The sequence below is a fragment of the Cyprinus carpio genome, chromosome B13 (assembly GCF_018340385.1).
Source record: "Cyprinus carpio isolate SPL01 chromosome B13, ASM1834038v1, whole genome shotgun sequence".
Classification (NCBI taxonomy): domain Eukaryota; kingdom Metazoa; phylum Chordata; class Actinopteri; order Cypriniformes; family Cyprinidae; genus Cyprinus; species Cyprinus carpio.
Window position 1 is genome coordinate 9,873,937 of NC_056609.1, and position 14,043 is coordinate 9,887,979.

Below are 14,043 nucleotides of genomic sequence, written 5' to 3' on the forward strand. Positions count from 1 at the left end.
ATAAAAATGAAATACTATCAAAACAGATTTAGCTGAACACAGGTGTTAATCTTTGAATCCATTACTGTTTATACAAAAGGGGAAAACTTCAGAACAATTTTGTACTGTAATATCAATATGGACCATATATGGTTGATTTTAGAATGACATTTTTGGTAGTTTTAGTGCATTTTGTATGTGACATTTACTGTTGGCCAAGCTGAAAGTTGGTAAGGAAAACTGAAGAGGTTTGAAAAAGTGACCTACAGTAAGTATTCCGAAATCCTAGCGATTATATAAAAAGAATAATAATAAATAAATGCCATACGAGTATTGTTTATTGTTCGATCCTAATGCAATAACTAATTCGCCCTTATTGTAAAATGTTAACTAATTTTTTTTATTAAAACTACAAAATTTATTTATTTATTTATTTATTAGACGCTTCCTCAGTTTAATTAAGTTTCCCAGTCTTACGACAAACCAAAACTGCTGGCCAAGTTTGAGTTGAGCCTCAGCTGTGGGATAATAGCTGCTTTTGTTCTGGCGCCGCTAACGTCAGTCATTCAAGCGGAACCGGTTTGGTTCAAAACCATTTTTATAACGTCTTTTTCCTAGTGCTTAGTGTTGCCAGCGTTGGTCCTGTTACTATGGCGACAGACATTTTAAAACGTTTTGAACAATGGGGATTGAGTGGCACAGTAGGCTTCTGTTGCAGTCCGTTTGGATGCTGGGGAGTAATACAAGTGAGGTAAGGGCTCATTTCAACATCTATGAAGTGCTTATTTGAAGTAAATCTTGAACACCATTGCTTAAATGACTTGCCTGGATTTCTTACAGTATAAACAAACTCAACTCGCATGGACCTGGACGTCAAACAGACTAGAAGATGTAAGCACAAGTGTAAACTTGACCGTATTCAAGACACGCAGCAGGACTGTGACAGACCAGTTCCTGATAAGTTGGACACCCATCAGCCAGAAGCCATCAGCAGTGAAATGCAATCAAATGACAAAGAGCTGCTTTTTAGTGGATGGAAGAAAGGGAAAGAACTCGCTGCTAAATCCCAGCATGCTGCAGCGGATACGCTCGAAAACAGGTTCTTGAAAGTGCGACAGAATTTACTGAGAAATACGAATGAAAATGTCAGTCAAGATTTTAATGAGCAAGCAGTTGAATCCCTGCACAGAATTCTAGCAGGAGCAGATCTGCTGAAAAAAGAAGAGGCTACGATGAGTGCCCTCGGGTCAAAATATGATTTCCTCATGGATCATCAAGCCTTACATCTGCCCTTTGGTTACTTTATCAAGTCTAATTCAACAAGATCTGTTGAACGTTCCTCAAACCCATCCAAAGCCGTTTTGAAGGAAATAGCAAAGGGCCGAGAAAGAAGCAGAGCTGACAAAAGTTCCTCTTTGAAGAGTAAACATCTCGACTTCTTTGAAGTCGTGAAGGAGCAACTGCAGCAGAAGGACTTGGAGAATCAACATCTTGTCCATTTGTTGTTGGTCAAGCGACAAGAACTGAAAGAAATGCAAGAGATGTCAAAGCAGAAAGAAAAGGAAACCCAACTCGTTACTGAAAAGCTGAAGAGTGAGGAACAGAAAAGCAGCGAAATCGCCACCAGGTTTGAGCAAACCTCTGAAGATTTGAAGAAGGAACTCGCTGAAGCCAAAAGTAACAACAAGACGTCTATAAAACAGCTTAAAGCACTGATGGAGAAATACGAGCGCCTAAAAACACGCGCTAATGCCATGAAGGACCAACTCAACGTGGAGCTCAATGAGAAAAAGAGCTGTCAAAAATCACTGAGGAAGCTCCAGCAGATGTCTCAAGAGCTGCTAACCAAGCAGAAACTTCTAGAGGAGCAAAGAGATGTAGCAGATCGAGATCTGGCTTTGTGTAGAGAGACGCTCCAGATGATGGACGCCGAGCACAAGAAGAACATCAGCATTCATCAGAGACTTAAGGAGGAGATATCAGCCACGAGAAGTGAATCTGCAAACCTCCGGGAACATTTACGTAAAGCTCAGGAGAAGAACATGGAGCTCATTCAGTCGACTTGCTCCAAAGAGTCTGACAATAAGAAGAAGGTTAAGGAATTTCAGGAGGTGACTGAAAAACTGAACGCCGAGTTGGAGAACTGCAAAACAGAAAGAGACCAAGCACTTCAACAGGTGGAGGCTGTGAAATATGAATCGAAACTGATTCACAACAAGCAGAGAGTGGAGATGCTTCAGCTGCAGGAGCAGCAGAAAGCCTGTCTGCAGCAGTCTGATGGTTTGAGAAGAGAGTGCGAGACTTTGATGCAGACGGTCGGTAAACTCAAGAGAGACAAGCAAGTCTTGACAGAGAAGTTGGAGAGCGTTCATAAAGAAAAGATGGCGTCGGAGATGGCAAGCACGAAGGAGGGAGCACGACTCAAAGAGGCCATTCGACTGCTGGAGCGAGAGAGAGAGGTGCTGTTAGCGGAGATGGAGGACTTGCGAAAGGATTACCTCGGCCTCAGCGACAAGATCACACAGAAAATGGGCCACATGGATGCAGCTGATCCTCCCATGACCATCACTGACATCATTACAAACCATCAGAGAAATGCTCAGAAGTTCTCACACGCCGATGATGGAATGATTCCTGATGATGGTATGAGACCTGTGACTTACTAGTGAAATTCATCATGTGTTGCTTTTGTTGTTGCTATAGTTGTTTTAAAGCCTAATTTATTCAAATTGTATTATAAAGGAGTAAAATTCACTATTTTTAACATTTGAGTATTTGCTGCATGAACTCTGACCTGAAATCTGACACTTTCTCAGTGTCACAAACTTATTTTAGTAAACTAGAAAAATAGTGCAGAATGTTTTTGAAAAATCTTTTTACATTTCTAGGTTTAAATGGGGAAAAAATGGGCACCACCATTCAAAAGTTTGAGGACAATAAGACTTTAAGTTAACAGGAATGCATTAAATGGATCAAAAGTGACAAAGACCTTGATATTACAAAAGAGTGCTTTTTTTTTTTGTAACTTTCTATTCAAAAATGTATCATGCTTCCACATTTAAGCGTAATGGCTTGGTGGTGTAATGGCTGCTGGAAATTAAGCTTTAAAGGGATAGTTCACCCAAAAATGAAAATGCTATCATTAATTACTCACCCTCATGTTGTTCTAAACCCGCAAGTCCTTTGTTCATCTTCAGAACACAAATTAAGGTATTTCTGATGAAATGCAAGAGCTTTTTGACCCTGCGTAGACAGCAACACAACTGACAAGTTCAAGGCCCAGAAAGGTCATAAGCACATCATTAAGACAGTCACATATATAAAAAAGACACATGCTTATCGTGATACTCTCCTGAATGTGCAGCAAAAACTGACCCAGAAGAGAAGACTTTGTTGAATGAAGTCGTTATTTTTATTCTTTGCACACAAAGTATGCTTGTAGCTTCATAAAATTACCTTTGAACCAGTGATGTCACATGGACTATTTTAACAATGTCCTTACTCCCTTTCTGGGTCTTGAATGTGGTATTTGCATTGCTGTTAGTGGAGGGTCAGAAAGCTCTTGATTTCATCAAAAACACCTTAATTTGTGTTCTGACGATGAACGAAGGTCTTGCAGGTTTGGAAAGACATGAGGGTGAGTATTATGAAATGTATTTATTTGTACATAAATATTTCTATATTATTGCAATAAACAGTAATTCTATCAAGTAACTGCAGTATTGCTGCGAATGAAGAATTTTTTTTTTTTACCAACCCCAAATTTTTGAATGGAAGTGTACAAGGCATTCATTATAACTGCATGCATCCTGTCTTTGGAACGAAAATATAATCTCGTGGTTTTCTTCCCTGCAGTGATTCAGGACATTAGAAGAAAACTAGAAGAGGAGATCCAGCAAAAATGAAATGAACTGTTGGTTTTCTACCACCAGCTATTGTGTGCACATGCACACTTTCTCCTGTAACAACATAACATTTCTGCATTTAAATAAATAAAAAAAACATCAGATGCTGTATAGAAAATTTATTATATTTTGAAAACATGAAATAAAAGTTTGTTCTACAGTATTCTAGAATGTCAAAGTGCTTTGAAGCGGTTTACATGTGCGATTCCTATTCAGTCAACTACATATGAAATGTACAACAGTATTTACAAAGTAGCAAAAATGTGGGATTCCTGTTTTTTAGTGCTAGTCCCAAAATAAAAGTACACATGGGATTGGAAAAAAAAAAAGAGACCCGTTAAATCTGCTAAAAATCATAACCAAGGATGGAATTATTAAAAGCAGCAGTGGTCAACCTAAAAGTCTAAAATAGAAAAGATCTCAATCTTTGAGTAGAACCAGCAGGCAGCTTTTGGACCAGTAAATGTTGCTTGATCAGTGTGGCAATGATAACTCAACTTTGGCCTAGTGGCAGATTTCAAGTGTCAGTGTTCTCAAGACAGACTGATGTCACCACTATCATCTTTGGTCTCAATAACCTTAAACACCCCATCCTTCTCCCGCTTAACACGCCTCTTGGCTTGATCTGAAAAAGGAGATTTGAGTCACATGAGAGGGGCATTAAAATGTCAAAGCATTACTATGAAAATCAATATGCAGTGGAACCTACACTTTACAAAGACACATTGAGATCGGAGACAAAAAGGACACTTACTCATTAAATCGCTACGGTCCAGCAGGATCTCCAGATCTTTGTCACTGATGACCTTTCCTTTAGTGCCTTTCACTGCCCTGCAACAGCATGAATCACATCAGAACAGTCATTGTGATGCAACTTACAACACAGAATTTAGCAATGCTTTGTGATGGATTAAAAGTCTTGTGACTTTCAGTCTAGAATCAGTATGAATATCTGTACCCGTCATAGTCTCTGGACTTCAGCAGTTCCACAAGCTCATTTACATCCACACAGCTCTTGGTCTGTTTGAGCTCTGCTTTAGAACCTTTAAACTTATCTAAAAAGACAAATGTAAGGAGAAAAGGTCAATGGAGAGTCGCAGCAAAAAAGCAGATATTTAAAAAATAATGAATTCATAGGTTGGTAATGTGGCATTTTCTGCAACAGCTGCGTACTTTTGTGAATGACCATCTTCTCTAGCTTTCTCTTGGCAGAGGCTCTCTCCAGGATCTTCTCATCAATGGTGTTGGCCGTAATGAGGCGGTAAACCATCACAGGCTTCGTTTGCCCAATACGGTGACACCGATCCTGTGCCTGCAAATCCGCCTGGGGATTCTGAAGATGAAATTCATAAAATGAGGCTTTTCATTCAAATCAAAACTAATGTAAGAATAGAGGCTTTATCCAACTCTATTTATTTATTTAGCTTTTAAAGCCAAAGTGGCCACAAATTAAGAATTTTTACCATGATAACTAAAATGATGGAACAAATTCTTAATTTCATGGCCACAATAAGTACTTTGACTGCATATAATGTGCGGGGCTCTATACAAGTCACATATGAACAGGTTGCACAGCTAAATTCATACCCAGTCACTGTCAAATATGATGACTGTGTCGGCAGCTGTGAGGTTGATTCCCAGACCACCAGCTCGAGTGCTCAGGAGGAAGAGGAACACCTCCGGATCAGAAGAAAACTTCTTCATCTGCATGAAAAAAAAAACAATAATTTGTCAAATGAAAACTCGCACTAACTGTAAAGTGATGCCAATTTGCATTAACCAACAAACTGCAGCTCACATTCTCATCTCGGTCTATCTAACTCACCCACCCATCCAGCCGTATTCATAAACAACCGCGGAGATAACAATAATCCATCAGAATATCTAATATGGAAGTCATCTGGCTGAAAATCAGCACCTGTTTAAAAAAAAAAAAAAATCAGATTATGGATGAAATTAAGATTCCTTTTTTTTTTTTCATAAAGATGAATTAAATTGACAATCCTGAAAAAAAGCATCAATTTTTCCACAAAAATATTAAGCAGCTGTTTTTAATGAGTAATGTTTCTTGAGCAGCAAATCAGCATATTAGAATGATTTTTGAAGGATCATGTGACACTGAAGACTGGGGTAATGATGCTGGAAATTCAGCTTTGCATCACAGGAATCACAACACTTCTGTTTTCTGTATTTTTGATCAAATAAATGCATCCTTGGTGAGCTTAAGAGACTTCTGTCAAAAACATTCACATTTTTTCAGTGTATTGTTCAGCCCTAAATATAACCATACATACAGATATTTTATGCAGGCAATTAAATGTGAGCAAAATTGGCTTGGTCACAGTGGAGTATGACACCCACTTGATAGAGCTGTTACTCATTCAAAAGTATGCATGAGAGATTGTGAACTTTACCTTGTGCCCTCTTTTCTTCAGTGCAGGAAGCATTCGGTCCAGGATAAGAAACTTCCCTGATGCTTCCACTAACTGCTCATCAATCTGTAACATTGGGATGATTACTGAACATGTTCTGTTGCCAATACCTTCATACCAAATCAGATCATTCCAACTCATGCACTATTATGTGTGAAGTACCTTAAATTCTCCAGTGGCGGGGTCCAGAGGATACTCTATCAAGTAAGCATGGTTGCAGCACCTCTTCAGCAGCATAAGTATGTTTTGCAGTTTCAAGTTAACTTGAGCATCAACTGGCATGGAAACATCCACCACTGGGCTGGAGCTAAGGAGAGAGTAACCATGTCACATCAAAAAGCTCACAGCGGAGTTTAAAGCAGAGGTTAAACTGGTAAATACAACAAGAGAGACAGACCTTGCCTGACTTTCCATGTCTTTCTGAACCTTCTCTAGGTACCTCTCGAGATCTTTCATGGAGTCAGTGTTTGACTCAGAATAGTCCACCACCTTCCTGGTCCTGCGTTTTGGTCGGCCACTGGATGTTAGTGGCACAGGTGCTGAATCATCCAAAGAAGTGTCAAAAAAGATGTTATTAATAATGAATAAATACTCCGACCACACTCCTCCTGCTATAACTATAATATCCTGTTCATACCAAGACAAAGATCCAACGTGATAAACATTTTGATTAGAATGAACCTGTTCTGTTGGTTAACACATCTTGTATTTGGTGCTGTTTGATGAACACCTGAACAGATACAAAAATCTTAAAATAGCAGGTGCAGATAGGCCACTCACCTTCTCCTGACCCAGCAGCTTTGCTATGGTCTTGTTAACAATGGCCATGTAAAAGGCCTCCTGTTTGTTTGTGAGGGGTGCGTACACTACGATCTCTTTCTTAGGTGGAACCTCCAGCGTGACGTCTGACTTCAGTCTTCTCAGAAGAAAGGGCGTGAGGATCTGAAAACATTAAAATGCCATTAAAACCAAAAGCAAAGAACAGAACAAATGCTTATAATACTCAGCCTATATCTAGCCAAAGACCACTTAAAATTTACATATTGGACAACGTATACAAAACACTGTTGTCATGTTGTGAAGATACCTGATGAAGCATGTGAAGGATATTCTGTTCACGCTCATTAGCCACAATGTTTTCTGCATCTGAAGTGATGGTGCTAATGTCAAACCATGACTCAAAACTGAGGGGAGAAAAAAAAAAACCCATCAACTTTTGATTTGAGTCAAGAAAATCCTCTGTTCTTAAGACTAAATCATTATCATGCACTTTGTATGTGCCTTCTTACCTTTTCAGGTCATCAAACACATCTGGGAGGAGGAAGTTGAGGAGAGACCACAGCTCAGACAGGTTATTCTGCAGCGGGGTTCCTGTCAGCAGCAGTTTGTTGTCAGTCATCAGCATCTTCAGTTCTTGCACCAGGCGACAGTTCAAGTTTTTAATCCTGTGGCCCTCATCCACAATCATATAGTTCCAGTGGAAACGCTGAGGAGACACATGGCAATCCATTCATGCACTTCAAAACTTGCTTTGTGCTTATCAGGATTAAATCTGATGTGATAAATTCCCCACTTTTGCACAATCTTTGCTTAAGTGGCAGAATGGGCACCATGCAATATTTTGATGAAAGAGTGAACATACAAAAACTCTTTTCCTGATGAACTGTGCACAGGACCAGGAAACACACTCATTTCCGGATGAAAGTAAAACAATACAACACCAGATCTGTTTACCTGTAGAAGCTTCCTGTCTCTCATGGCTATTTCAAAGGATGTAACAACAACAGGGCACATTCTGAGAGGACCCTGCGCCTGACGGATCTTCTTCACCAGGTCCATCCTCTCTTTTTGTGGACCATGATACAGCAGGACAGACACTTAAACACACAGAGCAAGAACAAAACAGTCAATTAACAGAAACCTCTCAAACTGTAGGAAACTGACTTCAAACATTCATTTCAATAAAGATGAACAACAGTTACTGTTTCACACCTCTGGGGTGAAGCGCTTGAATTCTGAGATCCAGTTTGGAAGAGTGGACAAAGGAGCCACAACTAGGAAGGGCCCAAGGACCTTCTTCTCAACCATCATCGCAATATGGGCGATGCACTGTATGGTTTTCCCAAGACCCATCTCATCAGCCAGGATACCATTGATACCATTCTCCCACAGCATCTGCAAAGCGGACACACCCATTCATTAGCTATCATACAAACATAATATATTCACACAACATCCTTGCTTTGCAACTCGCATGTATAGGAGCATAAGGCAGATGGGTGTTTGCAGCTCAGAGCATGCACACAACATTAAGAGAATAGAATCCAGCTCTAATTCCAGACAATGGAGAATAAATATACTGCCCTCTGCAGATCATGTGTTTATTCAGCTCTCACTCACCCTGAGCCACTCTATGCCTTCCACCTGGTACCACCTCATCACACCCCCAGTGAAGAGTTTGGGCTGCTGTGCAGGCACAGGCTGGCCATTCACGGTTCTCTCTGGATCCAGCATCTGCTTACTATTTTCCCGCAAAGCCTCAGACAGTCGGCCTTTAATATCGGAGTTGGTGTCGCTCATCTTCTCTATGTCCTCAGCTTCCAGTTTTACTGATGAATGAGCCTCCTTCAGAAAAGAGATCAAATCAAGTATTAAGACTTGAATGTTCAATAATTACATTATTAAATATTACAACAATAACCTGTAATGTAACAAAATGTTGTTAAAGAGATGTAGTTCACAGAAAATTCTGTCATTTATTACTCACCCTCACGTCGTTTCAAACCCATAAGACCATTGTTCATCTCCGGAACACAAGATACTTTTGATGAAATCCGAAAGCTTTCTGACCCTGACTAAAGTCATTATTTTTGGTTTTCTTTGTGCACAAAAAGTGTTATCGTAGCTTCATAAAATTATGTCACATGGACTATTGTAATGATATCCTTACTACGTTTCTGGGTCTTGAATGTGCCAGTTGTGTTTCTGTCTATGGAGAGTCAAGAAAGCTCTCGGATTTCATCAAAAATATCACATTTTGTGTTCTGAAGATGAACAAAGGTCTTAGGGGTTTGGAACAACATGAGGGTGAGAAATTAATGACAGAATTGAAATTTTTGGGTAAACTATCACTAACTACTCCTAGTGTTGGTTGTATATGTCTCAAGAAGTGTAGCAACTTGGCATTAATACAGAACATGAGCTCACAGGCGTGTTTTATCAGCATTTTACAACAGTGTCAATACAGATAATACTGATTTCACAATGTCTGAAAGCACAATAAAACAAAGCAAAAAACTTTACCTCTTCCAATTTAGGTTTTTTGGCTTTTGACAGAATTTCCTAAAGGAGAGAAAAATACACATCAGTAGCAAAACAGACATCAATGGTGTCGTTGGGGAAAAATTAATAAATTGAAGGCTCACCTCTTTGGTCATAACATCTGCGATTTTGTAATCCTCTTCCCTTTCACGCTTCTTTCTTTCAACTACAAAAAAAAAAAAAAAAAAAGATCAGTATTACTGATTGCACATCAGACATCTTAATTTCTTGTTTTAATATAACAGCATCATAAATAATACCCTGTATTAAAATGCAATCTGAGAAATCCTACCTTTTACAGTCTTTTTATCATTTCCCTGTAGAAAATAATACATCATGAAATATGAGAATTGTAACCTTTATCCGTATTTTTCTACATGAAGAAAAATGTGATAAAGCATGAAGCCAAACTTACCTTTTGCTTCTGACTAGCAGCTTTCTTTTCCAGTCTTTCTTTTTTTATTTGTTCCTGTAATAACAAAAAAATTATATATATATTTTCCTGTCATTAGATTTTGGCAGCATTTGATTGGCTCCTTCACAACCCTCTGCCCACAAACATCTGCTTCCAGGTTACAATTCATTTCAGATGAAAACATTCAAGAAAGATTTACATCCGGAAATGATAAACCTCCTAGTGTGACAGCTCTTTCCTGTCTTTCAAACACAATACTCACATCTTGCTGCTGCTGTTCCATCTTTGTGAGCAGAAACTTGGAGTAAATGTTACTTTTCTCCAAAAGGTGCTGAAGTCGTCTGAAACGCATTTCTTGAGAATCTTTCTCCCTCGACTGTCTGGCCTGTAAAAACAACATTCGGTATCAATAAAGTGAATCCCAGACTCCATGATAAATGATATTTTATTTATAAAAATACAAAGACTTTTGCAAAACATGCAACGAGGAGACTCAAGGGTCCCACATTTTAACAAAAAGCATTTCTAATAATTACTGGCTAAGGCTACAATCTCACTTTACAGTGATTGCATACATAAAGACAATGAAGTTTTGCCTTATGGCTGTTCATGCGTGTGAGAAAGCAGTACCTCTTCCATCATTTCTCTTTCTTTCTTCTCTCCCTCCTCCTCTAAATGCTTCTCCTCCTCCTCCATCTCTTTTGTAATGACAATCTCTCCATGCTGGCTTTTCTCTGTAATATGCAGGAGATTACTGAAATTAAACTGAAGGCTGCATGGACTTGCACAGGCAGGCCTGCCATCGTGTAACGTTACTGTGAATACTTCTGCCCTACCAGTAGTGTTCTCCTCCATAGCAGTGCCTTCAGGCTCTTCAGATTCGTTGGGTTTGGGGCAGTGAGGAGACACACTGCGTGTCTCTTCTTTGACAATGCTGCAAGATGAACATCAAGTTAATAAAAGCATATGGCTCTGCCGACACCTCGTGTGCCTAATGCACAATAAACACACTTACCCACTCATTTCTGCTGCGTTCTGGGTAAACCGACTGTAGAATTAAACGCTTTTATGCACGTCTCTCAAACCTTATCAAACGTCTGCAGTGTAGCTTAATATGTAATGCAAATATTTCTAACTAAAGACTCAAACAGCTAACACACAACAAAGCCTTACACAACAGCAAAACGGAATGCAAATAGCATAAATCCACCCGAACTGATACTATTTCTTTACAAAAAAAAAAATATATATAATTATACAACCACTCTTCTAAAGGCTGAGATCCAGTCACGCTGCCGGCGGATACAACAACCTCGCGCCTGTAACGTGAGACTTTGCTGTAGAGCGCGTGGCGTTTCGCGCCACTGTGGACTAAACCATTACTGCGAACATTTGGAGGGGTGCGCGTCTTACTGTGTTCGTTTAATGATTCGCTTTATTGCAGTGATATGTAAACATATTGATTAAGACCGTGAAATAATACAATTTTTAAAACAATGAAGGCTTCTTCTCTTAAACAACTTTGTAAACAAGTCGAAAAGTTTGAGAAGTCTTAAACATCCACCCCTTATACTACGGCGCGTATGCAAACTGCCTAGTTGATATTTCCCGCGAAAGTACAGTTCATTCAGTGCAACAAAGTGGGGTGTGTAAGAGATCAGAGGATTGTTTGATCTTGCCGCCATGTACACGTACACACACACACACACACACACACACACACACACACACACACACACACACACACACACACACGTGTCATAAACATCTCTGCTGGAGGTGAAAACTCAAACCTGTTGTACAAAGAAGATGCAGCAAAACAGTGAAGTAGAAAACCCGCAAGAGCTCGATGAACTCAGTCACCTTGATCACGTGCTCTCGCGTTTCTCTCATCAGATGTACACAAGGAGAGCATGACAGAGTGCCATTAATTAGAGCAAAGAGATGCTGCTCCGCTTCACGACGTGCCTAACACCTTCCTCAAGTAAAAGTCTGTTATGTACCGGTATGTCCAAGTAACAATCGACTTTATTTATAATAAAGGATTGTTCCTCCCTTAAACTGTATATTTCAACGTAGTGCTGACGTGACGTGTGGTCGCAAAATTAGCTTATCCAATCAAAATCATAATTAAGAGTTGGGATTATTTATTTAATTAATTAATTAATTAATTAATTAATTTATTTATTTATTTATTGAATGAAGCTTATACATATATAAATACAAAAATAAGACAAGAAATACAAAATAAAAAAAATATAAAGACTAGTCAGAATCGACATATTTACAGTTTAGTGGATATGAATAAGTAAAATATATTTGTAAAATACAGCACTATAGGTGGCGTAAGAAGGGCACTGCGAGATGGCGTAGAGGCTGAACTATCCGATTTATAAATAATGTGTATCATATGTCTGAATGCTATGATCTGAATTAAGCACAAGGTGTCAGCAGAGAGTTGCTTTTCCGTCCTTATTTGGTTCATATATTACTAATCGAGTTCAAATTAGGTGAGCCTGGCTCTGCTATTGGCTGCTGAACCCATATTATGTGCACTGCATTGGTCGTATGTACAAGAAAGACTTTAATAAACATAGGCAACTTCCTATTCTTGAATTGTTTTACACTTTAATTATTTGTTTAAACTTCTCATCTGTATATGAGGCTATATAATCACAGGCTTCATTCATTTATTGCCTGTTAATACTAGGCTACTCCACTTCTCACAACAGTTTTATTCAGGCATAATTTGAAGACTGTGCTTTACAATGTGTACTAAAGTGCGGATTTGGATAATAAACATAAACTTTATTCATTAGTTTAAATTATAATTTAAAAACATCTCCTGTCTGTGTAATGTGTGATCAGTGACTATAATTGAACTTTGCTGAAAAACATGTCAGCTCATGCATTATGGCCTTTAATTTGATTTCGAGGGCACACTCAGTGGATTCTGAGCATAAGCCAGCAGTAGTGAAACAAAGGTGGCTCTGAAATTCTTCACGCTTGATAAGAGCAGATCCATTTACAAAACAGCTTTTCGTCAAAGGACAGGACTCCCTCCAGCGCACTGTCCCAGAGCAGTCTTATCTTTCCTTTGGGAGAGTGTGTGCTCTGCGTTACGCGTCTGCTCAGCGATTCTTCAGCCTTCCTTCCTTCCTCTCTTCCATCTTGAAGAATGAACCGCTGCAGATGCCACGAGAGCCTGAGGCCAGATCTGCCCAAATTATGCTTGAAATCCAATAGCCCCTCATCCAGTAATGGAAAAGAATGTGTATGGGAAGGTTTTCATTCATTCAGGTCATTGTAAAGTGCAAAATACATAAAATAAATTACCTTAGGCCTATGTGACTTTTAATCAGTTTACATTTCCCTGTAGTCTATATTTACAGAAATCACTTTACAACAAGGTCTAATCGTGAAGCATTACTTAATGCGTTAACTAACAATGAGCAGTCTGTTTTTATACTTATTAATCTTTGTTGTTTGTTAATAAAAATATATTTGTTCAACTTTTGATTTTAAACATTTATTACTGAGATTATCTAAGATTAATAAATGCTGTAAAGTTCATTGTTTGTTCATGTTAACTATAATGTTAACGAATGAAACCTTGTTGAAAAGTGTTTTAGAAAATACATTTGAAAAATCATCTTTATTGAGGATACAAACCGATGGTTTTTGGTGAGAGAACCATTTTTGAAGATTTTTTTGTGATGATATTGTCCTAACCAAACAAAAACAGATAAGATGTTTTATTAATAAAACGTAATTCAGTAACTTAATATTTCAATAAATGCAATATTCACTGACCTAACACCACATGATTTATATATTTTGGTGTAACACAACAAACTTGGCAGTGTTGGAATATGTCTATGTTCACCTTATATAGCACACGACTGACTTAAATATGCAGGAGGGCTGATAACCAAACAATGGAGTGTAAGAGGAGACTTTCAACAATAAATTATTTCATAATAACAAGTAT

The 14,043-nt window shown here is 38.6% G+C and overlaps 2 protein-coding genes across 2 annotated transcripts; one reads left to right on the top strand and one right to left on the bottom strand.

Annotated features, from left to right (window-relative positions):
- Positions 1-86: 86 nt before the first annotated feature.
- si:ch211-250c4.5 (coiled-coil domain-containing protein 110) lies at positions 87-3,962 on the top strand. Its single transcript, XM_019086382.2, has 3 exons — positions 87-730; positions 820-2,622; positions 3,835-3,962. The coding sequence occupies exons 2-3, from the start codon at positions 840-842 to the stop codon at positions 3,882-3,884; spliced, it is 1,833 nt and encodes a 610-aa protein (XP_018941927.1). The 5' UTR covers positions 87-730; positions 820-839; the 3' UTR covers positions 3,885-3,962.
- A 255-nt stretch (positions 3,963-4,217) lies between these two features.
- Positions 4,218-11,379, bottom strand: hells (helicase, lymphoid specific). The gene is given in 23 exon segments (XM_042736391.1): positions 4,218-4,509; positions 4,639-4,715; positions 4,843-4,939; positions 5,058-5,217; positions 5,472-5,588; positions 5,683-5,802; positions 6,299-6,382; positions 6,479-6,623; positions 6,714-6,865; positions 7,097-7,258; positions 7,404-7,500; positions 7,606-7,802; positions 8,051-8,194; positions 8,309-8,491; positions 8,717-8,941; positions 9,620-9,658; positions 9,742-9,803; positions 9,930-9,954; positions 10,053-10,106; positions 10,315-10,437; positions 10,683-10,786; positions 10,889-10,986; positions 11,068-11,379. Coding segments are annotated over 23 exon segments (2,565 nt in total). The 5' UTR covers positions 11,076-11,379; the 3' UTR covers positions 4,218-4,417.
- Between the last annotated feature and the right edge of the window lie 2,664 nt (positions 11,380-14,043).

What these genes read in the sequence shown, in the direction of transcription:
- si:ch211-250c4.5 (XM_019086382.2), top strand. Translation starts at nt 840, where the DNA reads ATGGACCTGGACGTCAAACAGACTAGAAGATGTAAGCACAAGTGTAAA. An exon ending in TGGAATGATTCCTGATGATG is followed by an intron (nt 2,623 to 3,834) that starts GTATGAGACCTG and finishes TCTTCCCTGCAG; the next exon opens with TGATTCAGGACATTAGAAGA.